We start from the raw sequence: 26,657 nt of genomic DNA on the forward strand, positions 1-26,657 counted from the left end.
GTACTTCAGGACCAGATTTAAAACCAGTTTTACACATTGCAGGTAAGCAATAAAAAAGAAATAATTTTAGGATACATTTCTCTTATTCCAAAGAACAGCTGAACTGTGTCAGTAGTTGCAATACTTTTATTTCAGAGGCCTGTGGACTGAAATGGAAATCTAAGTAAATTGATTCTTAAAATGCAAAAAATATATTGGTGCTTTTAGAAAATATATTTTTAGGATGTAATTGCTGTGTACAGTACATGCAGAATTTTAGAAAACAGTGTGTCAACAAAGTACACTGTTTAGGTTACTTTAGAAGACAATGTACCAAAACAATATACATATGCTATCTAGGTCATTAGATTAGCTGAAAGTAACAAATAAGCTTTGAATAACAAATCTAGTGGTGCTTCTTCTCTTGTTTTTTGATGTAATCTGTTTGTCTTAGGGAAAGGGGAAGTTTTAGAAGGGACAAAGTGCTGAGCTTTTTTACAGCGCAACGTCTTATAAAAACCCTGTACTGCTTGTAACAAGTTGAGTCTCTGGTTGCACTTTGCAAAGTGGCAACAGGGCTCCCAATATTACAATATTGAAATAAAGACCTTTCTCAGGTGAGAACTCTCTCTTGTGGCTTCCTTAATAGGTACATTTCCACGACAGGAGATACAGACCAAGTCATCAAAACAGTGAGACACAAAGCTTTTCTACCTACATTCTTATCACAACCCTGATTCAGCCAGCTAATTACCAGCCTCTCTTTATATAAATTTACCTTATTGATATTCTTCCTACAAGCTAAAATATGAATTCTGAAGGTTGTTCCTAGAGAGAATACAACATTTAATGATTCCAGTAAACTCTGAATGTTATCTGAATGAAATAACATGATAAATCTGGTTTAACAAGTGATTGTTCCACCAATGCCATATCACTCATCAAAAATATTTAACTCTTTGCATTCATTCCTAAGATGGCTAATACAAATACAAATACAGATACATGGTTAGAAGTGTGAACTTCAGTTAGGACTTTCAGATATTACAGTATGTTAAAACTGTACAATGCACTAATAAGATTTAATTTAGAATGGTTTCTATAATTACAGTAACCATGATACAAAAAAACACTTTGAAATCACCCCTGAGAAGATCACTTAGGTGTTTTTCAGGCTCAAACAAATGTCCATGAATAATGTGTATTGAAAGGAGTAATTGAGATATTTTTGACCACACAGTGTTGTAGAAGTTTGGAACAAGCTACCCAGCCATATTGTCAAAGCTGGTACCCTGGCTTCTTTCAAGAAATGACAGAATGAAAGCCTTGGATTAATTAGCTGACTATCCTGGTCTAGCAACCAAACCGCCTACTGTAGAAGGGCCAATAGTTTGCAGTTATTTTCTTATAATTGTGGTATAATTCAGTAATGTATATTCTGTTTCTTCCTGAAAGGTAAATCCTGCCAAATGTACAGTGGCTATTATATTTAACCTCCTTGGACTTTTTCACATTTTATTGTGTTACAATTTGGAATTATAATATATTAAATTTAATTTAATTGTAACATTTTGCCGTGATGCAGTGAAGTATTCCCATACCATGATTCTGCCATCACCATGTTTCACAGTTGGGATAGTGTTCTCTGGAAAGATGTGCAGCGTTACACTTGCTCCAAACATATTGAGCACTTAGCATTGGGGCTAAAAAGGTCAATTATGGTCTCATCAGACTATAAAATATCTTTCACTTGGTTTAGGAATCCCCCTCATGCCTTCTGCCAAAGTGTAGTCAAGAGTTTTTTCAACAATTTATTTTGTTTTGCCATTCTACCATGAAGCCCAGATTTGTGAACCACCCAAGCAATTGCTGTATTCACAGTTTCTCCCATCTCAGATGTGGAAGACTGTAATTCCTTTAGAGTTGTGATACGCCCTCATGGTGGGCTACCTGATTAATGTCCTTCTCACCGGAATACTCATTTTTGTAGGACATTCTGATCTACACAGATTCATAGTTGTGCCATATTTTCTTCATTTCTTCATAATGGACTTTGGATGATATTCAGTGCCTTGGAAACTTTCTTATATCCTTCCCCTGATTGGAAAGCGCAAATAACTATCCTATATTTGCTTTATGATGTACTTTATGCTGGGAGTTGTACTAATCGACTATGGGATCTCCCAGAGATAGGAGTATTTAATATTTAATAACATATGCAAAACATCATAATTGCCCACAGGTTGACTCCTCAACTAATTGTGTGATTTCTAAAGACAGTTGGCTGCACTAAAGCCAGTCAGTAATTTTCTGTTTATATTTATAATTAATTTGGGGAGACATGTATAAGTTTGTTTTCACTTTGACATTACAGGGTGTTTTGTGTTACGCAATGGCAAAAAAACCCAATACATTATGATTCCATATTGTAACAATAGAATGTTGCAGTGCTTAGCATACTGTTCAGTGCTGTCCTTTGCATTCACTTGGATTAATCTTCTTATAAACTACTTTTACAGTTTCCTTTGAAAGTTTGTGAAGAAAATATATTTGCAAAATATAATAATGTAAGCTTTACTCATTGATACGATTGTTTTAAAGATTTGATATGTGATTAATTTTGTACTGTAGGAATACCTGAAGAATTTGAAGAAATACACAGTAAGTGTTTTTTTTTTTTTGTTGGAGGTAAGCAAGCAGTTTATGATTTAAAATATGATTCCTCCATATCTTTAGTTCTATAACCACATGCATTTTGTTAATTAGAATACTTTTTTTGTTTTCCAGTGCATAAACAGTAGTTCAGTAGAACCTAACACACTGTTCTACCTAGATTTCTGAATGACATGAGTTTTTCATGTGGAGATTACAGGTTTTCATTGGTAGCAGTTAAACTTGACTACGAATACATTACTACTCCATTGAATTTCAGTTTCAGGGTATTGATCAATTCCTAATTTTAACAGAGGTATAATGCATCAATAGACCACCGTGGCAAAAAAAAAACTCTGAATAATTTACATACATTTATCTGTATCTTCACTGAGCTATAGTGTGTAACACTGTTACTATAATGGATTACTACAGGAATTCATAGATAAAGGTGTAATGCACTATAACCCAGACCCAACCTGTTTTTGGTCTAGTCAGTCAATGGTTGTTTATTTTTTAATACACCCTAATTAATTGCATTAGGTGGCACTGTGGTGCAGTGCATAGCATTGCTGCCACAGAGCACTAGGGCCCTGGGTTCAATTCTGTACCTGGGGTTCTATTGTATGTTGTCCCATTTTCTAATGGGCTTCTTCTGGACGCTCAGTTTTCCTCCCACGGTCCAAACACATACTGGTAGGTTAACTAGCTTTTCAGAAAATTAGCTCTTGGTGTGAGTGTGTGCGTGTCTGTGTCTATGTGCCTGCCTTATGATGGACTAGCATCCCGTCTATGGTATTGCTTGCCAGGGTAGGCTCCAGCTCCCCCATGACCATGAATTGGAAGAAGCCGTTAGAACGTGGATGCAAATACATTGTGTATAAAACAACAAAAAGAAATTATTAAGTTTGTCCAGAATTAAAATATATAGTGCATTATACACAACATAAAAGAACATGGAGCAATGATGATATATGGTACTGGCTGAGCATAGTGGTTTCTGATAATGCTTAGTACTAATGCTTAATGCTTACTGATGCTTAGTACTTTGACTCAGGATTAGTTTTGCATTTCTTAAATGATTACACTTTATTGTGAAGATCTTTGAGTTGGGAAGTTTAAAAGAAGCAACATGATTTACTGTTCTGTGGTTATCTTCTTACACTAGGATTGGTCCAGACGGCATGGCTCTGAGATTTTCTCCATAGTTTGGTGGATCTGCAAATAGTCATCTAACTATTCCAGTAATGTTAAAAATAATTAATATTGAAAATATGTCCACCCAGAATATATTTTCCTGTAGTTTTTCCTTCATAACATTGAATCCAGATAATCAAAACAACCTTATTTTTTTCTAGGGCTTGCTTGAGAGTGTAGTAAGAAAAATGAAAGCACCAGCCTACATTCACTGGATTGATGGAGCTAACCATGGCTTAGTGGTAAAAGGATGACGTGAGGAAGAAGTGCAGGATGAAATGAACACTCAGGTTCTGATGTGGGTTCAAAAGCATGTGTAAATTCCATAGTTCATACTTCTGTGATGTTGTACTGTTACGTATTTTACTAGAAAAATCAAAATAGAGTGATAGCCTATGCAAGCTACAGATAGATCTCCACCTGGATTTTTGAAAATATATGGGTCCCTTTAAATTACCTTTGCATGGCTCCCCCTGTATCACGATCACTACTCCTCCTCTTAAGGGTGCTCCAGCCCTTTCTCATTCTGCCTCATTCCCCACACCTGTTCCTTATTCCAGCCCCTTTTCAGTTCCCCCTTTATAAGCCAGACAATTACTTCATTCGGGGCTCTACATTGAATCCCATTTCATGTGAGCCCGGGTCCTGCTGCATCTGGCTCCGTCATGTTTTTAACTTTCTGTTCCTGTTCCCCCGGCCGGTCCCGACCCGGTTCCTGTTTTTATTCTACTGGATGGATCGCCTGGCCCTGGACTTATGCTTGTGTTTTGGATTCCCTGTTTGGACTTCCTCTTGGATTGTTCGCCCCGGACTCACTCCCCCTGGACACCTGCACACCAAGGACACGCCCCCTGTCTCCATTCCCATCTCCTGCATGACTTTTCCCCCCTTGTTTCCTCACTATTCCAGATTGTGTCATCTGCATAGGGCCCGGAAAGAACTGTTTGTGAAAGAATGTAGAGCCAATACCCAGGCCCCGCACATGGCACACTGGCAGCCTGGACTTCATCCTTTTTTATTTTTTGTTTTTGTTTAGGGCTTCAGAGCCACCCTGGAAAGGAGGGGGGTCCTGTCACGATCGCTACTCCACTTCTTAAGGGCGCTCGAGTTCATCCCCATTCAGCCTCATTCCCCGCACCTGTTCCTTATTCTAACCCCCTTTCAGTCCGCCTTAAAAGCCAGGCGCTCACGTCATTCGAGGCTCTACATTGAATCCCGTTTCATGTGTGCCTGGGTCCTGCTGCGTCTGGCTCCGTTATGTTTTTAACTTTCAGCTCCTGTTCCCCTGGCTGGTCCCAACCCGGTTCCCATTTTTAATCTTCTGGATGGATCGCCTGGCCATGGACTTATGCCTGTGTTTTTGATTCCCCCTTTGGATTTCTTCTTGGATTGTTCGCCCCGGACTCACTCCCCATGGACACCTGCACACCAAGGACACGCCCCCGTCTCCATTCCCGTCTCCTGCATGACTTTTCCCCCAGTGTTTCCTCACTATTCCGGATTGTGTTGTCTGCATAGGGCCCGGAAAGAACTGTTCGTAACAGAATGTAGAGCCAATACCCAGGCCCCGCAGATGGCACACTGGCAGCCTGGACTTCATCCTTTTTTATTTATTTTTTTTTGTTTAGAGCTTTGGAGCCTCCCTGGAAAGGAGGGGGGTACTGTCACGATCGCTACTCCTCCTCTTAAGGGCACTCCAGCCCTTTCTCATTCTGCCTCATTCCCCACACCTGTTCCTTATTCCAGCCCCTTTTCAGTTCCCTCTTTATAAGCCAGACGCTGACTTCATTCAGGGCTCTACATTGAATCCCGTTTCATGTGAGCTCGGGTCCTGCTGCGTCTGGCTCCGTCATGTTTTTAACTTCCTGTTCCTGTTTCCCCCCTGCCGGTCCCGACCCGGTTCCTGTTTTTATTCTACTGGATGGATCACCTGGCCCTGGACTTATGCTTGTGTTTTGGATTCCCCGTTTGGACTTCCTCGTGGATTGTTCGCCCCGGACTCACTCCCCCTGGATACCTGCACACCAAGGACACACCCCTGTCTCCATTCCCATCTCCTGCATGACTTTTGCCCCTGTCTTTCCTTACTATTCCAGATTGTGTCATCTGCATAGGGCCCGGAAAGAGCTGTTCATGACACCGTGGGCCCAACCACTAAAAAGCACTTACTTCAAAGCTCTGCAAGAGTGCTATAATACAGACATTGCCATTTCTTGCCTTTGCATTTTGCATGCTGTGAAAGGAATTCTCCAAGTTGACCAAGTTGGCTAACTGTTAACTAAGATTTACCAGAGATCAGTGGACTTTAACTTGATAGTGTTTACTGTCTTTGCCACACAAAAGCACCACTTGGGGCTTTGCCAGGAGCCATTAGTGACAGCCTAATTGACAGCTGAAGGGGAATGGTCCTGTGATTATGAGGGCTCACTTGGGACTTCCTGGTTTGGAATTTTCAGTCAAGTCTTTTGTGTCCGATTGTCCAAAAAGTATTAACACTTATTTTATCACCCTGAAGGTGGAGGGTTTATCGCACAAGATGGTGTACTAAACATGTCTCTCTCTCATCCTAGCATTAATCCCACATCAGCAGGGTTCGCTTATCGGCACGCCCGTCTCCCTTTGGTGGTTTGAACCAAATCTTTGAGCTGACGTTGCCATTAAATGCGACCGAGAATACTCCGACCGGCGCGTCGCCTGCCATCAGAGGTGGGGGAGAACAAAATAAAGTAGCTAATTCAATTCATAGAGGGGGATTATTAGGAGGCATGGGAAATTTGGCCTGGACCCTGGTGTTACACCCCTGCTCTTTTTGAGAAACACCCTGAGATTTTTAATGACCACAGAGAGTCAGGACCTCGGTTTTACATCTCATCCGAAAGACGGCGCTTGTTTACAGTATAGTGTCCCCCTCACTATACTGCGGCATTAGGACCCACATGGACTGCAGGGTGAGCACCCCTGCTGGCCTCACTAACACCTCTTCTGTATAAGAAAGTAAAGTTTGGTTGTACAGAACATTACACTACCGATCCAATATCTTACTCTCACGCTAGCTTTCTTCAGCTGTCTTCAAGCTCCCCAGTTCTTCACGGTTTTCTCCCTCGCCTTCTGGCACCAAAACTATAACAGCCTAGTGTGACTCCTACAACTTAGGAAAATGGGGGAGAGACATCTATTACTTGTAATTCCAAATAATATACATTTATTAATGTACAGTATATATCACTTTACCACACAGTTATTTAGTGTTGATCCAGTTTCGTGCCCTGTCCTCTGCATTTCCTGCCTTCCTCAAAGGCCCTCTTAACATAGATGCTGGGTAACTACCACACAATTCAGTGGGATTTTTAACAGATTTGACTGGACCTGTGATTAAGAGGGGGTGCGGCAGCTCTGTGGATAAGAATCTGTGCCTGTGGCTGGAAGTTTGCCAGTTTGTATCCCATGGCTGGCAGAGGAATCCTACTCTGTTGGGCCCCTAAGCAAGGCCTTTAAGCTCAACTGCTCCAGGAGGGCCATTTAAATGGCTGATCCTGCGCTCTGACCCCAAGTCAAGTTTGGGTATGGGAAAAGACAAATTCCTTATACAAGAAATGTTATATAACCAATAAAGTGATATTATCTTATCTTAAGAGGAAGGACAGGGTGCTATGGAACAAAGCATCATTACACTAGGCCATCTGTGTATAGCCCTCCTGAACAAGCCCTGCAGAAAGAGTCAAAAGCATTTGTTTAGAAGCCTTGAAAAGCACCAGTCAGGACAAAACAAAATCCCCTATGGAAGTAGAAAGGTTTGCGGGAGAGATTACAGCATTGGACCCAGGAGAGGACTATGATACCAGGGACACTACAAGGAGCAGCTGAGGAATATTCCAGCTTAATCTCCTTCCCCACTATCTCACATTCAATACAGAGGAATCAAGGTAATTGAGGAAACATGTTGCTGAAGACAGTCAGGACCAGAGAAGATACCTAAGAATCACTGAAGGACTGCACAGAGTTTCATCACTTTCCTTTGATGTGATGGTAAAAGGAACACCAGGTTACTGATTTTTTTAGAGAAAAATGCTGCTGGAGTGTGACTCCTACAACTTAGGAAAATGGGGGAGAGCCATCTATTACTTGTAATTCCAAATAATATACATTTATTAATGTACAGTATATATCACTTTACCACACAGTTATTTAGTGTTGATCCAGTTTCGTGCCCTGTCCTCTGCATTTCCTGCCTTCCTCAAAGGCCCTCTTAACATAGATGCTGGGTACCTAAGAATCACTGAAGGACTGCACAGAGTTTCATCACTTTCCTTTGATGTGATGGTAAAAGGAACACCAGGTTACTGATTTTTTTTAGAGAAAAATGCTGCTGGACTTGCCCTTTGGGACATTAGTTTTGGTAACTGGGGCCCATGGAGTTTTTTTGTACTGTTCTGTCATTTAAGAAGTACCTCTGGTGGATGAGTTGTATTACGTGTTTTGTGTGTTGGGTAGACAGTTATAGAAATTATTGTGTTATAGGGATACTTTTGTGTGTAGTAGAATAGAGAATTGTTCTGAATTGTTCCCCAATTTAATTCAAACACCCCATAAGAATCCACAAGAATGTGTTTTCTTTGCAAACAGAAATTTTATTACAGCTCTATATTCAGTACAGTACAAGATTACATGCAATACATGTTACATGCACTCTCATTTCTATACTTCTGTCTTTCAGAATGTACAATTATTTACATTTCAACCATTGACATGGATGGGGGAACCCCTGTTGTGTGTCCATTTTCCTCCTGCCTGCCTCTTAAACTGTTACTATCCAAACATTAACAAGAGCCATTTCAGGCAGGGTGTTATGTCCTCAGCCTTTGTAAAAGGCCCATTGCAAGCAACAATAGGAGTCACAATATACTGTATCACAAGAATGTATAACATATTTTCACCAAACAGTGCATGTGATGTGCCTAACCTGATTCAAATGTGAATCAATAATGAGGATTAATAATAATAATAATAAAATTATTTACAAATACATAGCACACAAGTATAATTCAATTGGGCATTCCAAACCTCAAACCACTTCGCAGACAATGGGGACTCCCCTCCACCACAACCAATATTGGGATTATTAAGAGGCAATGACTGGTAAAGGCCAATGGGGAAATGTGGCTAGGACACTGGTGTTAACACCCCTTCTCTTTTCAAGAAAGGACTTTTTAATAACCACAGAGAGTCAGGACTTATCCGAAAGACGGCGTGTTTATTTTTGGTATAATGTCCCTGTTAATATACCGGGACAGAATGAGTGCACCCTACTGGTTCCACTAACTACAAAAAGCAACCTTAACTTTCCCGGGAGATTTCTCGTCCAGGTACTGACCGAGCTCACACCTTCTTAGCTGCCGTGGGCTGCCAGTTGTGGAAAATAGACTGATATAACATCTGGACTTATTAAAGACATTGTCTGTATAGGTTCATGAAACTGAAACCAAAATGTACACATAGGTTGTGCTCAGAGAACGTATTTTCTGACACCTATTTTATTTAAAAGTGTAGTTTAAAAATCTTAAGGTTTTAAGTATTGCAGGTTTATATTTCCCTTTTGTTTAGCAATTATCACCGGACACTGTATTTTAAATTTAAATTACTTGCTTGATCTTTTACTGCTGATAGGAGGAAACTAACGTCAAAAACGCCCTTTTCTTGAGGTCTTTCTTTCATTGGTTTATCAGACAGCTCAAGGATTCGTGACGCCGAGGCGTATGTTTGGTTAATTTTACAGCATAGCACGGTTTCCTGAAAAATTGCTATGGAGCCGTGGAATAAACTGGATATTGCTTTTCCCAGCGTAATATCTACAGTGGAAATTCGTTCTGATGGTTGTATGGGTAAGTGGAAAATGAATTTATAATTAAAAACTACCGGGTTTACGAAAAGGTAACTGCTACTCACTCCGCAGCATAAAAACTGTATATCTTGGTGCACCCACGTGGATGGACGTGGTGTTCAGTACCATGCTTCTAATTTTGCACGAGCATTCATTTAATCCACTTTTTTTAGAAGTTTTAGAATATAATTTAGAACAAACCTAATACACGAATATGTGGAGTCTCCGGGATCACCTTCTGGCGTTCATTTTACTTTTTTGTTTAGTAAAAACCGTATCACGCCATCGTATTTGTAGGTACTGCACAGGACACGAAGGACATGTTTAGTCCATGGGAATATAAAGTAAATAACGTTTAGTGAATTAGGTACAAATCGAAACATTTGTTTTAGATGAGGTCAATAAAACGTAGTAAATTCTCGTATTTACCTGTAAGATTTTACAACATTGGTTTTCAATCGTGGTTCTGGTCTGTAATCAAAAGCTGATTTATTAGAATTTTGTGTTTGAGGCTTGATTGTTTTCATCTCTTAAATATTGTGGATGGATTTTATCATTTGTATATGCCGTTTTCCAAATAGTGAGTTTCAGTGCTGCCCCCCATTCCAGTGTTAGCCGAAATGTAAAGCAAAGGTTAAGCAGGAGTGGGAGTGTTTGTTAATATTATCTGTCCCATCTGTCTGTCCTTGACAAAGCAACGAATCGGTGCTTTTTAGACTAAAACAATGGAGAAACTTCTTAATTTGCAAGTTGAAGAGAAACTGGATAGTGTCCAGTGTGCTGATGTTGTTATAAATAAAGTATTTTAGTTATGGTATTGTTTACATCAAGACCTGAGAGTTTAAGGGCCGAGATGTAATGCCAATCAGGAGTTGCAGGGGTCCAATAGGACCAGAGCCTCCTTTTAGATCAATAATAAATAAAAACATTATTTTTATGTATGGTGTTGCACATCTCTTGTTCACAGAATTTAAGATGAGTTAAAAGTTATGTCTCAAAGCGTTTGTGGATGACACTACTTTTGGTACATGGTTTAGTATAACAGATAAAAGATCCCAGAATATGTATGCAATATGAAATTTGAAAAGTTGGTGAGAAGTTATATTATATCACGATTACTTTTTACAGTCCAACTCTTTCAACATAAATGCAGTACAATGTTGGTAGTGAATATTAAAAAGTTTACAGTAAGTTTTCATTTTGTGATTTACAGAACTCCATCTGAGGTGCTTTCTCGAAGAATGTGAAAAGGTATTGATATTGTTGAAGAGTAAAGTCCTGCAGACGGAAATTCGAATTATGAATGCACTTCTATATGTCTTCCACCACAGACTGCGTCAGCACAAACCTTACCGGGCCTTTAAACAGGTGAGAAGTGTTTTTCCTTTTGTGTGGCGGGGTCAAGTTGTATAAAAAAGGTTTTGCCCAGGCTGAACTATGTATGTTTTCATAAGTATAAACTAGCAATATCTATGTTTCATTATTTATAAAGAGTTAATATAGGTTTAATAAATATTTCTTATTTAATTTTTTCATAAGGTTTTTATAAAGTTTTTGAAGCATAACTTATTAACAGATGTATTTAGTATGTCTAAAAGCTTTTCAATAAATGGTCCCATAGATTTAGCCTAAGTCTATCAAGGTAGCCAGTTTTCTGTTGGTATGTAGGAATTCTATCCAAAAGTTTAGTTCTTTGTTTTTTGCTTCAGGTTGAACAATGTGTAAACCGCCTGCAAAACATGAGACTGGAAGCTGCTTTCCAAGATATAAAGGAGATGTGTCCGAAGAAGTTTGAAAAGTAACTTTATTCTTTGTTATTCTGATAGCTAGTGAAAGCAAAAAGTTAAAAATTACACTGTTTTTGTTCTTTGTTAACTTCTTTATTTCTTTTGTCAAAAGGCCTATTATTAATAATACAAATTCTGCTGCCTTTTCTTAGGATGATTCAAAGGGAAAATGAGATCTGAATTTGAAGGTTTCAGTATTTTAGAATTTATAGATTAAGACATTAAAATATGACTATGGCCATAGTGTTTATTACTACTAGATACATAACATTGTAATAATTTATTTTTCTTATAACTTTTTTGTCTTAAGTCATTTAAATGCAAAATCTCCATTGGCTTAGCCACTAATGGTACCCATTTAAAATGTGGGTTGATGCTTGTAGTCCAGACATCTCCTTTTTGGGGAATACAATATACTATGCCAGGTCAAACTGGGATCCCGCAGGTTGCAATGCTGAACTATCTGGAAATGAATGGACTTGCCTGTGCAAGATTTTCCTATGCTTCTTAAACAGTGCATTTTTTGAGACATGCTGCATTTTTGCAAACCATGCTCAAAATGAAAACTTCTAAGGGGTAAGATAGGTAAAGTGTCAGCAGAAACTTAAGAAAAATAAAGAATTATGTTAATTATATAAAATAGCATTACAGATCCGTGAATCTGTTTTTTTTTCCTCAAATGATGAGAACCACAATTATTACACACAGAGGCCCCTTATCTTAATTAATTGTAAGACTTGTTAATTTTATGTAGGTTTGCCACAGCAGGGGGTGTGAATACGCATGCAGTCATAACTTTTTTTTCTTTCTTATCTGTTTACTTCCTTTTTTGCTTTGAGTGTGTGCAGTACCCATTTTACAGATCCATCCATTCAGAATGCAAGGTGGATAATGCTAGTTTACTGCACGTTTTTAAAAATATACAGTTGTAGGACTGCTCTACATTGTAAAACTGCCGAATGGAGCAGTGAAAGTTTTAACGTGGCGTGAGGAAGCATTTGGGCTGTTTCAAGAAAACACTGTCACCTGGTTTTGATCCCAGTCAGTGCTGAGGGACAAACATTTTCCAATTATAGAGTTTAAGTTGTATGCTGATTAGACACCAATTAATTTTAAACTGTGTATAACTGTATTTTAAATATTAAATTAAAAAAGAGAGTAGGCCTTGTTTACAAAACCCACATTATGGTGGTTGGCTGACACCATCTGACACCCCTCTGATTGGAGAAAAAAGACGTGCTGGTTTGCTATACATAATGTACCAGGAAGAGGATTTCTTTCTATTCGAAATGTGTATTTTAAAAGTTTAAGAAGTAAAAACCTTACAGCATACACAGATTTCTAAACTGATCAGGATCGTTATCTTTGTCTTATGCATAATAATGTTCACCACTCTGTCCAGCAAATTAATAATAAACTTTATTTTATATAGCGTTTTAAACGAATAAGTAATTAGATTGCTCATAAACCTAATCACTTATTCTACATAAACACAGCGTAATTGCTCTCTGAAAATGCTTTTTCTTTTTATTTAGGCTCAGATTTCAACTATAGATCGTATTATTAATAACGACCAACCAAGAAAAACAACCATATAAACATAATACCAACCAAAAACATAGATATCAACCACAATACAAAATCAAATATATCAAACCATTAAACTCTCTCAAATTCCTCTGATTATCATAATCCCGCCCCTTATCCAAAACCAAACCCTCCTTCCATCCCAGTTTATCCTCTTTATTATAAACAAAATCCACCTCAATTTTCAACATAAAGCGTTACACAAAATCAATACCTCAACACTCCATACCCAACAACGATAATTCACAAACAGCCAGAACATGTAACTCCACATTTCCAAAAATACCTCATTTCCATAGCCCCTTAATGCAAAACCAACATCCTTCCCCTGTTCTCTCTCTCCGCTGGCGTTTGTACTCGTTTTTTATTTTTAAATAAATTTTAGCAAAGTCATGTATTTTAAAAAATCTTAAGATTTATATATTTGTCTTTGTTTAGTGGTTTCATTAGTGACAAAGGCTAAACTTTCTTGGAAAAATTTCTTTTATGTAAACCATGTTTACTATTTATTCATTTAGGGCTAGAATATGTTCATTGTCTTCCAATGAAAGAAGGGTTCCTTTCGCCGTAGTCGAGTTGACATTAGAAGCTTGCCACGCCCGGACTGTTACACCAACGCATTAGCATTGAGGAGCCTAGCTTTCTTAACTAGTAAGTACTGTACTTACTGGGTTTTTGAGGGGGGGAGGTGTCTTTCGCTGGAAATCTAGCCCCCTTCTTCTTTGAAAATACCTGGAAACCGGTTTAATTCGTCACAGCCAGCACTCCCTCAGAGAGGGGGGTTGTACTTGCAGTGTATACAGTACACGTGTAATGCTCTTCGTTAATGTCTAAGTCGGAACACATCATTATATCTCATTTTGTATTTCTTAAAAAAAAATAGTTTGCCCACCCTAACAGTATTGTTGTTATTGTTTTTAACCTGTAAAGCGCTTTGAGGAGCCACCTTTAAAGGCGTCATATACAATAAAGTTCATTATTATTACTATTGTTAATTTGCTGGACAGAGAGGTGAACGTTATTACACAGAAGACAAAGATAGCGATTTACGTTGCATTGTGCATTGTGCTGCTGTAATACAGTTTTAAATAATTAAAAGTCTAAACAGTATCAGCTTTATTTATGGGTTTTAAATAAAGGTGATTTAAACGCGATTTAAATCAATATAAATGTTTATATTGTAACGCATAGGTGACTATTCATTGTTATTAAAATGACTTAAATTCAATCATGTAGTGATATTTAGAAATATACATTTGTTTGATGCGAGTGAAGTTTTATTTAATCTCTGAGCCATACTGATTCTTATGGAAGCCAGTTTCCGCCAGGGAGTAAAAAAAAAAACACACTATGGTATTCTCTCTGATGCAGTGCAGTTAAAAACATATCTCTGATGCCGTTCCTAAATGAATATGTTTATGACCATCAGACGCTTTATGCTCCTTTTCTTTTTTCCAGTGGATTGAACAGGGAGAGGCATTTCATGATGTACTTTTCACTGATGAAACGACAGTGGCTCTGGAACAGTTTTCAACCATGTCGTTTTATAAAAAGGAGAGATATGTATGCGTTACTGAAGCTAAAAGTTTAGCCTTTGTCACTAATGTTACAGACTCTATATGGCTGTTATTGGTAGTATAAAGAAAAAATACACACCAGTATTCCACTTTCTCCCTAAACATTTTAAGCATCAGAGTCTTACATGTGGTTATTTCGGAAACGTTTGTACGTGCTCCTTCTGACCATGTTACTGTTTACTGTTACTGACCATATTAAGTTTAAGTGCCTGTGGGCACTTTTCCTGTCCGTGGGGATGGACTGTCTTTCATTAGAAGGTTAGTCTGTTCTACTCTGAGAATGTAGAGGGGGTGGAAAGTGCCCGTGGTCATTTAATTAGTATTAAAATTCACACTGATTCCCTTGCGAAGATACGGACAAAGGAATATTCGTGTGTGGTCAAATAAATGGCATAAAAACGACAAAGTAAAGGCTGTGAAAACATTCACAATGTACTTTATACACAAAGCTAGTGTTCTCGCAACTCTAGGAGGTTTCATGAAAATGCTACAGGCGTGCCAAAATCGTTTTTTTAAATTCAAGGTGACTTTACCGTGGTTATCATTTTCAGATTGTGAATCAAAAAAGGCATTTAATTAAACACACGATTGCGATTTTAATCAGTTACTCTATTGATTGAAACACACATTCTGTACAGATACAGTACAGTCACATTCTCCTGTCGTCCAGTGGTGTAAAACGAATTAGCAGGTGATTGAGATAACAATGCACCGCCCACTGAGTGGAATGTTCTCATTTGTTCTCAAGTGTAAAAAGAGGTGATAATTCTTAATAATTCCGTGTCGCATTAACTAACCTCTTCAGTTTATTCCCCCAGACAGTACGTGAATATAATTATATCGTTATTAATTTGTTTAGATACGCAATTCCAGATTATATTCCCTGTTAATCAAATTCTAAAAGTATGCATTTGTGAGATAACAAGCAAATTCACAGAAAAGGTTAAAAGACTATCACTTTTCACAAAGTATATAATCCTAATATGGTCAGAAGGAGCATGTAAAAACGTTTCCCAAATAACAACATGTAAGACTTTGATGCTTAAAATGTTTAGGGAGAAATGGAATACTGGTGTGTATTTTTTCTTTAAACTACCAAGACCAGCAATATACAGTACAGTTTACATACAGTAATATGTTTATGTTCCTAAATTAATATCGTTTATGAGCATGTGAAAGGCATGGTGAATCAGAGATTCTCAAGAATTACTTTGTATGATTGGAAACGAATGTGTGATCAGATCAACTAAATGCTGTGGTGTTACTTTTTGTCAATGAGAAAATAAACTCTTTTCATTTACAAAGATGGTTACAAAGAATGTGGACCAGGGTAATACTTTGAGTTTACAGCTTGTCCAAGGTCATTCATTATTAATACTATTAGTAATATCTTCGGTAAAGACTTTGATGCATAAAATATTTCTGCATAATTAAAATATTTATGATAAAGGTGGTAGGTTGTGCACTTTTGTCCAACAGAACAATCTTGCTTTTATAAAATATACCGCCTTTTTAATGTTTAATGATTAACATGCTGTAATACACTGTTTAAATTTAAAAGTCTAAAGAGTATACAACTTAAATTCTTAATTGAATAAAGATTGTCCCTCAGCAGTGATCGGGATTCCAAACCGACGTTTTCTGGTGACAGCTCAAATGCTGTACAGGAGAGGTTAACCTTTATTAGCTTTTACAAGGTGATTCCGGATACTATTAACATAATCTAATTTGCATACGGTATACTGCGACACGCCCAGCGTGTTATACTCCAGCATACCCCGCTTGTTTTGAATGGCTGCATCTGTAGTCTTAAGTTTGTGCTTGTGGACTGCCCTCTTCAATTCAGACCACAGGTTTTCAATAGGATTCAAGTCCAGAGACTGAGATGACCATTGCAAAACATTGTTTTTGTTTTCCTGCAACCATTTCTGTGTTGATTTTGATGTATGTTTGGGGTCATTGCCTTGTTAAAAGGTCCATCTATGGCCAATTCCAACCTCCTGGCAGAGGCAACCAGGTTTTGGAATTCATTATGCCATCAAACTTAACAAAAGCCTCTGGACCACTAGAAGCAAAACAGCCCCAAAGCATCAATGATTCACTACCATATTTTACTGTGGGTATAAGATGCTTTTCTGTGTATGCAGTCCTCTTTTGTCGCAAAACAAGCCAATAATGTGCATGGCCAAAAAGTTCAATTTTTGTTTGATCTAACCACAACTTACAATTCCAATTGTAGTTCAGTAAGGGCTACTTTCTTGCAACCCTTCCAAAGAGCTTGTTGACATGGAGGTGGCGTCTAATAGTTGATTTTGAAACTTGATAACCCAAAAATCCCACTAAACTGTGCAGTTCTGAATTTGTGATCCTTGGATTCTTCTTTGCTTACCTCACCGTCTTCCTCACTGTGCTGGGGGGCAATATGCACATGTGTCTTCTTCTTGGCAAATTTGCAACTGTTCCAGACTTCTGAAACTTTTTGATTAATGCCCTGACTGTGCTTAGTGGTATTTTCAACTAGGGCTGGGCAATAATTCAATAACAATAATTATCGTGATATAATTTTCCTTGATATAATTTTAACAAAAGTTCGATAAATGTTCGATATATATATATGTTTATGCTTTGCGCATGATATGTGTGTGCGTTTTGCAGACGGGGCAGCTAACATGGTGGTGTTTACCCACATGGTGGTGGCTAACAGGATTGTAGTTAGAGTGAAGAAATGAGCGACGCTGAAGCAAATGTAGTGCTGCCAATGACCAGCTCTAAGCACGATGACATCGTCGACAGAAAAGGTCACTCAACTTCGGTAATTTGGAGATATTTTGGCTTTTTATGATCAGACATCAAATAGAGCAGCGTGCACTGCAAACTCTGTCGCAGATCCGTGCCAGCAAAGACAGGCACAACCACGAACCTATTTCACCATTTAAAATAACATCACCCGTTAGAACATGCTGAAAGTAAAAAATTACAGATACAAACTAGTGTTGTTAGTGGAAGAGGACCATCTATAAGCACAAGGCCAGTATTCAGTGCGACTACACAGCAGCAAACCATAGTAGCATCATTCAAACACCGTGCCTTATGACAAAAAACAAAAAGACAAGACATCACAAATGCAGTTGCATATTGTATTGCAAAAGACATGCTTCCCATTAGCACTGTCGAAAATGAGGGATTCAAGAAGCTTATTAGAGTCCTTGACCCCAGATACGAGCTACCTGGTCGGAAACATTTTGCACTGACTGCACTTCCTCGGCTGTATGCAGAGTGTAGGGAGATGGTAGAGCGGCAGCTGCAAACGGTGCCATTCTTCGCCACTACTTCTGATATGATCCTTTAAAGCACTTTAAACTTTGCAGTCTGTCTGAGCCATCTTCTATGTGTGTTTTATCACACTGCAGTATTTAATTTTTCTATTAAGATTTTTATTTTGTAAATTTTACTCATGCAAATTGTGACATAAAAAAGACTTGAATACTCTCTACCTCAGATTTGTTTAATGTTTCTGCTGTTTGGCAAGTGTTTGTTGTGTTCTTAAAATAAAGAGTTGTTTAATTTACCAATTAACTTTCTGGTTTCTTCAACTTTCACTCAGGAGAAAAAATCTGCCTTTAAACTTGAAAGAAATAATGATTTGACATTTATCGTGATAATTATCGATATCGACTGATGTGAAAATTTTTTTGGCCATATTGCCCAGCCCTATTTTCAACTGTTTATGTATTTTTTATATCTGTTACCTGATCTGTGTAGGTCAACAACCGTCTGTCTCTTTTCAGCTGAAAGCTCTTTGGTTTTACCCATGGTTAGTTATGATGGGGATTTTACATGCATGCAGCCTCATATTTATACCCCAGGAAAACAGGAACTAGTGAAAGGCAGTAATACAGTTCTTGGATACTGAGACCAACTGAAAAGCATAGATTTTCATAACCGACGCCACTTTGTTTGGTTTTATTTCAAATATTCTTTAGGGATGCCCTAAGTTGACGCATAAGTTGAAGAGTGACTGCACTGTCTCTATTTTTACCATACATTTTATTTTTTAGTGTTTGTAACAATTTAATTGAGTGCAACAATACTAATAAGTATGTCCAGAATGAAGTAAAAGTACTTTAACTTAAGTAACCTGAATTTCATACTCAGTGTTTGTCACTTTAGGTTACAGGGTTCTGAATTTGCCCTTTATGAAGTTCCAAGCCAGCCTGCACTGGAGTGGTTCTCTCTCAAAGTACTAGGAGCCAGCAAACTGATGTTGAGTTTAATGCAATATTGTTCTAAAGCTTTTCTGTATCCTTTCAAATTTGTCATCTTCCAGTTGGTGGCTGTCACACCGGGTCAGTGAATGTATCAATCTGTTTTTTGTGAAGTTACTAACCAGTAGCTGATATTCATTGTATTTACTTTATAAAATGTATATGCACATAAAATATGTTATAGGAGAAATCATCTCTAATTGTCAGAAGTAATTTGTAGAGAATGATAACTCACTGGACCAGCTTTACATTTGTTTAAATAGAAAGTTAGTTAAATCAAAGGCAGTGGATTTTTATCTGAGAAAACAGAAAAGTCTTTATTGACAACGTCAAAAATAGTTGATAGTGACTTGATTGAAATTAAAAGTAATAAAAAATGTATTTTCATTTACTTTATATTGCAGTGTTTACAGTAACTTGTCTGATTTTTTTTTCTTCATATGCCAGTATATCAATTAAAATTAATATTTTCTTTTACATATGAAGTAGGGGGCTGGGGGATGGGGTTTGACACTTATGTTTTTCAGTGTCTTAACTCTGAAGTGTTCAGATTGGCTTTACAGCACCTAAACTGGAAAGAATTCATTATTCTAAATGTGGTCCTATCTGGAGTGCTCAGCAGATTGTGGTAAGTACTCATAAGGTGATGTGTTATTCAGCGTGACACACTCAAAATCTGACGTTTTGATGGCTGAACAATATTTGTAGTTTGTAACTACCATAAGAGTTTGTCAAGTGGGTATTTTTAAAATACACATCAATACACATCCAACATGAAATTGGTCAAATGTCAGTCATTCATGGGTTTACAAACTACATTACATAACAAACTATTAAAACAATAAAGCCCATCATTAATAATGTTTTTTTACCAGATGCCCTTATTCTGAATGATTTTACTTTCAAACAGTCCATAATTGGATTGTTGTATTGTTTGAATAAATGTGTTATTGTTAAATGTACATTTTAAGATTGATGTTACTTTAACTGTAGGAAATAATGTTTAATAGGGAGAGTCAGTGACCTAAGAACTTTCATTCACTTTCTCCATAATACCTATCTAAATATAGTACTTGATTCATCAGTGCTGGTCTCATACAGGAAAGGAAACTAACTTTGTATACAGTCAGCGGTGTTCTTTGCTTTATACAGTTGTATGCAAATGTTTGGGCACCCCTGGCCAAATTACATGTTTTGTTGATTTTCTAAGTGAAAAGAAGTTAATGTAACCTCTGCTGCGAACAAACTTAAACTTGACATATTTCTGCAAATGTTAATGCACAGTTACTATTTATTTGCTGAATTTAACAAATTGAAACAAATAAATGAGTAAATAAGCCCTGTGCAAAAGTCTGGGCACTCTATCATTCAGTACTTAGTAACACCCCCTTTGGTAGAAATCGTAGCCTCCGAATGTTTCTTGTAGCCAGCTAACAGTCTTGCATGCACTGCATGTTTGAGATCTACTCAAAGATTTTCAATAATATTCAAGTCTGAGGACTGTAAAGGCCATTCCAAAACCTTAATCTTTCGTTTCTTGAAGTAGTTCATGGTTTATTTTTTAAGTATGTTTTGGATCATTTTCAGCTTCAGTTTTCTCACTGACTGTTGGACATTAGTTTCCAGGATTTGTTGGTACTTAGTAGAATCCATTTTTACCTCTACCCACACAATATTTCCAGTGCCACACAACCCCAAAGCATAATGGATCCAACCCCAGTTGGCAAGGTGTTCTTTTTTTCAAATGCTTCTCCTTTTTTTTCCCCTAAACGTACCTTTGGTGATTTTTGCCAACAAGTTCAATTTTTACTTCATCAGACTACAGCACTTGGTTCCAAAACATCTCTGGCTTGTCTTTGTGTTTTTGCATACTTCAGATGTTGATGTTTGTGATGAGATTGCAGGTAAAGTTTCCTTCTGATGATTGATAATTCCATACAGATCATGTGGTGCAAGCAACGCTGCACAGTAGAATGGTGCACCTAAACTGCTAGCTAAACCTTCCTGCAGGTCCTTTGCAGTAATTTGGAGGTTTTGTTTTGCATTCCTGACCGGCCTACGAGCAGTTCTTTCTGAGATTTGTCTTGGTTTTCCAGATCTTGTCTTGACTTAAACAGTTCCCCTCAACTTCCATTTCTTAATGACATTTCAGACAGTGGAAATTGCAAGCAGGAAGCGTTTAGATATCTTTTTATAGCCTTCCCCTGCTTTGTAAGAGTGAATCATCTTTATTTTCTGATCCTCAGTCAGAAAGCTTAGAGGAGCCCATGGTTGTTGTGTGTAAGCACAACACCCTGAAAGGTTTGAAAATTCAGAGAATTTATGAAGCTCAGGAATTGTCATTACCTGACTTAGATTAAGGCCTAACGAATCAAGTTCTGAGACCTTACAAAAAAATAACACTAGTGGATCAAACTTTTGCACATGCCACATTTAATGTTTTATTTTTCAATCTGTTAAATTTAGCAAATTAACAGTAATTGTCTATTTGTATTTGCAGAAATATGTCAAGTTTAAGTTTGTTCGCTGTAGAGGTTGTGGTAACTTCTTTTCACTTAGAAAATCAACAAAACATGCAATTTGGCCAGGGGTGCCCAAACGTTTGCATAAAACTATGCTTTTGAAAAAAGGAATGCAGATGCAATGGATAGCTTCAAGATTGTATATACAGTATTTGACATGGAAGCAGTTCTTTAAATATTCATGGGAGTAGTTTTATTTTAACTGTTGGAATTATTACTATGTATTTACTACAGATTTTTATTTGTAATTTCCATTTTATCTGTTTCATTATATTATCTCTTTATTGTGGGTTTGTTCAAGGAACAGAAACTGTGTCCCAGAAACACTCTTTATAGAGTTGAAAGAGGAAATTGTGTTGTTAGTTATGCTGTAAGCCTTATTTTTCCTTGTATTTGAAGACTTTCTTAACCTGTCTGCTGTATATCAGCTTAGGGATCTGTATTCAGAAGCTTCACATTTAAAACACTAAGAAATAAATACCCACTAAGACGCAGAAATAAATTAAGCAAAGCAAAATTACGGGGGATATGAATTTATTTTAGGCCATATTTTGTAGTTTTGTGTTTGTGGGATTATCCTTTTATACTTTTTTTAAATTTTGATTAATACCATGTTTGATTAATGTCAATGGTACAGTTCTCAAAAATGACATTTTATTTTTTTCAGGGTGTTTTCCAGAGGCATATTGAAAACCTTGGTGTGTCTTTATGAGAAGATGTTTCCTTTTCTGCAAGATGTGTCAAAGGTGCAAAACCTGACTTTCTTGAAGGACTTTGCACTTCCTGCTGACATTAAAAACTTTTTGGGCCCTAGCTATTTTGAAATGCTCCAGAAGGAGCTGCCTAAAGTACCACTTGTCAAGGGGGTGCAAGTCCCTGCCAGGTCTGCTCTTTTGAACAGATTTTCTTCTGGATTTGAACAGAAAAAAGAGAGGACTGAGCCCCCAAAAGTGGAATCAATAAACCAAAAGAGCACTTCAGAACAAGAGAAAAGTTTTGATTTGGGCATCCCTGTGTCAGAAAAACGATCTGAGGGTTTGGGTGAGTTTTAAGTTTTTTTATCTGGGAGGGAATTCGTGACACTGAGATCACAATGCTCAGAATTGGAGAAGCTACATTTGCTTTGACTTATTAGAAGGGTTTGGGAAGCAATGAAAGAAATTCTGGGAATAGAGGAATAAACGTTTTCAAGTATGTCTTCAGTTGTAACTTAATTTTAATTGACCCAAGTTCTAAGCAATTGTAAATATTTTTTAATTAAAGTAGAGTTTTCATGAACTACACAAATAAACACTATATACTCATCACCACTAATGATTTCCTCTCATCTTGTGAATTAAAAATTGTATAGTAATTTCATCTACCTATAATAATATGACCCAACTACTTTGTAGAAATTTGATCTTTCTGTAATGGTTGAATTGTAGACATCAGGCTTTCTTATTAAATCCTTTGAAACCAGATTGATGATTATGGTAGAATAACCTGATAATGGGGAAAGGTAATTTAATTGTAAATTAAGTGGAAGCCTTTATGTCTGTTATGGATTTCAACATCGTTCTATTCTGCTCACCCTTATACAATACACATTAGAGTTTACATATCCATCAGGTAATGTGCAGTGTATTTCTACCTCTGAGGTTCCCACCCCTGATCCTGGAGAGTCTCAATCTAGCAGGGTTTATGGTTCATCATTAAATTTCTAAAGACTTGCAATTATTTTGTTGTGATCAGTAAAGCAAATTTGTTGCATTACATAGTTGGAAATCATCTGGAACCAAACTCTTGATTACCCTTCAGCAGCTCAAGGGCCAGAGTTGTCTTAACTGAACAGATGACTTGATTAAATCATCAGTAATGTGCAAGTGTTCCCAGTCTTCATATACACGTAACCCCTTGTTCTGCAGTATAATCATGATAGTTCTAGCACACTTGTTAATGTAGTGCTAACAAATATGTTGGCTAATTAACACCATAAGCATCTTGTACTTACTCTATGTGTTTTATCTGATAAAGGTAACCTTCCTGGATTGGATGTGAAGGCTTTGTTTAAAAGACCTTGTGGTGCCACTAAGGTTTGTAGTGAAATTCCATTCAAGACTGACAGACCTGTTTTACAGTTTTCTTTTCCAATTTTCTGTTGGAATTGTCCCACTTTTGTTGTTGTATCTTGTTCAGCTATAGATGCATGCATACTAGCTCTCATCAGGTCCCAAATAAACTCACTTTGAAAATCAGAGCTGCTTAGGGATTTGGTAGGGGGATGGGTAGTTCTGCCATGGTATCAAAATTATATTTTCCAATTGCAGAACCATTCTGAACCGATTTTACAAATTTTGAAATTTCAATATCCTTGATGAGATTGAAACTATTGTAGAACATTAGTAGCACTTAATTGTAATTCTGGTGCATCTCTATTGTGGTTTAAACACCATTAAGTGTCTGTAACACTGATATTCACTTCTGGCCCTGGAAGGCTGACATCTTTTCTGGTTTTCATTCCACTGGACACTTAATGACTTGGTTTGAATCAGTTGTTCACTCCATAGGTCTGTATAATCACTGTGTCTAAGCATTCATTGAAAATTATATTTTCTATAAATCCTGTGGTCTTCCAGCCACATGTGTGAATATTACTGGCCTGCAACATATTTGAAATTAGATGGAATAAGTACCTTATGCTCCTATAATTATAAACAGAATTAACTAAATTTGTTTATATGTGTTTACCTGTACTTTAAACAAAAGTTAATAATCCACTAGTGCATTTTATTAACTGAAATACTTTTAAAAGGTATTACATTCACTAATATTTACAGAAACAATTTGAATTACTAAATTTAGTTTAATTTGGAGAAATAGGTCTATTAGCTGCTAGCTGCTATGGAAGATTCCCCACTTTTGGTAGACTGGTCCAGGGTACAGTTGCATATAAAAGGCTCTAAATACAACCGTATTTAAAAGTCCTATATTTTGGCTTTTTTAAAGTTAACAATACATAAGAGTTCTTAAAAATACAAAATGTCTTAAATAGACTAAGTGAATAATTGCTTTAAAGTTTTGCTTCCACCACCCCTTTACTGCTACTTACTCTTCAGACCTACTCCCTACACCCTAATTAAACTCATATTACAGTCTGCACCTTCCAAATAATTATTCAATAATACAGTTGACTTGTACACACCTGGTGCTACTGTTAAAAATATTTTTAGTGTCCCCTAGTGGAAAGTCTGTTGTTGCAGTCCTTCTAAGGGACAGCCTGTCCAGTTTTGCATCCTTGGCCGCTGTGAACAGGCCTTTTCATTTTCACTGCTCTTTTTTTTTTTAAATTACAGCTGCATGAATTTTTTGGTGGCAATTTCAAACAGTCATGTATTCATAAATCCATTCTCAATAACCATCCAATACAGGGTGGTGCTTCCCTGACTGTGGGTATAGAAACAACCCAGAAATACTTTTTGTTTTTCAACAAAGGTGACTGAAGGTGATTGCCATGTGCTTCCCAAATGTTTGATGAAGTGTCAAAGGGCTTCCCTGCTGGAAGAATCTTTGTTTTGTAAGAAGGAATCCTTTGTCTGCCATATAAAAGGGGTGGCCTCCTTCAGTGATCTGACTGCAAGTATTAAGGAAGTACTTGAGTGGTGCAAAGGACAGAGACTGCAGTGGGAATCCAGATGGCTGAGCTACCAGCATCTGAAGTGCCAAAGACTAAAACACATGGAAGCAAAGGGTTACCGGTAAAGTTAATTTCAAATAAACATTATGTGTTTATTAATAATGATTGAGTAAACTGTATATGAACACTTTTTGTGGTACTTTTTATTTTTTAAAGAAACCAATTCTCCAAAATCATAATGCTTTTACTGCAGTCTGTATCAGCTGCCTGGCTAGAGCAGTTGGCTCTTGTGTAAGGTAGTAATAGCTTGATATTTTTGTCAAATATGTTCAGATATTGTTTGCTGCAAAGTTATGCAATATCAGTGGTGCTTATAAACCATCTATTTTCTAACTGCAATGCAATTTTTGCAAGGGAGCTAGAGTCTACTCCGGAAAGCAGTAGGTGCAAGGCTGGATGAACTCTACTTGAAGCCAGTCCATTGCAGGGCTTACACAGAAACAAACATGCACACACTCACACCAGGGCCAATTTTTTACAGAAGCCGGTTCACCTACCAGTATGTTTTTGGACTGTGTAAGGAAACCAGAGCACCCATAGGAAACCCACACAAACATGGGGAAAACATACAAACCTCCTTTTCGATAGCATTGTAGGAATTGAACCCGGGCAGCAGTGTTAAACACTGCACTACTGTGTCTTGATATTTCCGATAGTTGCCTATAACTGAAAGAAATTACATATCGAAGACTGTGTTATGGTGCCAGAGAAGTAAGAGCTTGTTTTTTAAAGTTTACAATTACAAGTGTTAACATTTACAGATGTTAATTGTGGCATGTGTGACTCAGTGTTTAGATGACAAAGGGTTGTATTATTAATTCCTTGATTAATTGTTTAATGTTTGGAATCATCCAAAAAAATCATCCAATTCAAAAATTTCCATACGTGGTGTGATATGTTCGTGATGTTTGTATGGTCTCCCTATGTTTTCATGGGTTTCCTCCTATGATCCAAAATCATACTAGTAGGTTAATTGGCTTCTGGGAAAATTGGCCCTGTTGTGACTGCATGTGTGTCCTGTTATTAACTGACATCCCATCCTGAGTGTACCCTAACTTCTGCCCATTGCTTGTGGGGCTACGCTCGGACTCTCTTGCAAACCTGAATTGTAAGAAGGGGTTAGAAAATGGATGGGTATGTTCACATAATTCTGTGGGAGTCTTTTAAACATTGTTAGTTTATTGCAGGATTTTTTCCCTAAATGCCAACATGAGCTCCTTTATAATGAGGTTGTGGGTAGTAACACCGTAATAGTATACCTTACTACAGTATTTCTCCCTCCTATCAGTGAGTATATCGTATTAGTCTTGCCCAGTTAGAGTAAGATAAACTAGGTTATTTCTCAATACATTTTTGCTACATAAATTTGTCCATTTGTTTTTGTTTGGTTATTGCACAATTTTGTTTTGTTCCTATTATGTTCAACCTAAAATACCTTGTTTTAGGTGATTAAAGGCGATATCGTGAATTGGGCACCATTTTTTCATTAAGCTAACAAGAACCTCAATGGGGAAAGAGGGGAGATAAAAAGTAAATT

The 26,657-nt window shown here is 37.3% G+C and overlaps 1 protein-coding gene across 7 annotated transcripts in view; it reads left to right on the plus strand.

The window, feature by feature from the left end:
- nepro (nucleolus and neural progenitor protein) overlaps nucleotides 1-26,657 on the plus strand; it is a 34,754-nt gene that overhangs the window by 6,953 nt on the left and 1,144 nt on the right. Inside the window, exons 2-11 of one of the 7 annotated variants that reach the window (XM_069197528.1) lie at nucleotides 3,990-6,534; nucleotides 9,552-9,707; nucleotides 10,920-11,074; nucleotides 11,416-11,504; nucleotides 18,828-18,956; nucleotides 19,473-19,550; nucleotides 22,112-22,190; nucleotides 22,368-22,485; nucleotides 23,461-23,519; nucleotides 24,919-25,181. In XM_069197528.1, coding sequence (XP_069053629.1) covers nucleotides 9,629-9,707; nucleotides 10,920-11,074; nucleotides 11,416-11,504; nucleotides 18,828-18,956; nucleotides 19,473-19,550; nucleotides 22,112-22,190; nucleotides 22,368-22,485; nucleotides 23,461-23,519; nucleotides 24,919-25,181 — 1,049 coding nt within the window. In that variant the 5' untranslated portion in view covers nucleotides 3,990-6,534; nucleotides 9,552-9,628. Of the gene's footprint in view, nucleotides 1-3,989; nucleotides 6,535-6,557; nucleotides 9,708-10,919; nucleotides 11,075-11,415; nucleotides 11,505-17,326; nucleotides 17,470-18,827; nucleotides 18,957-19,472; nucleotides 19,551-22,111; nucleotides 22,486-23,460; nucleotides 23,520-24,918; nucleotides 25,182-26,657 lie in introns of those variants that run through there. The other 6 variants (XM_069197526.1, XM_069197530.1, XM_069197525.1 and 3 more) reach the window with 6 other exon arrangements.

Source organism: Lepisosteus oculatus, chromosome 13 (assembly GCF_040954835.1).
Source record: "Lepisosteus oculatus isolate fLepOcu1 chromosome 13, fLepOcu1.hap2, whole genome shotgun sequence".
NCBI lineage: Eukaryota > Metazoa > Chordata > Actinopteri > Semionotiformes > Lepisosteidae > Lepisosteus > Lepisosteus oculatus.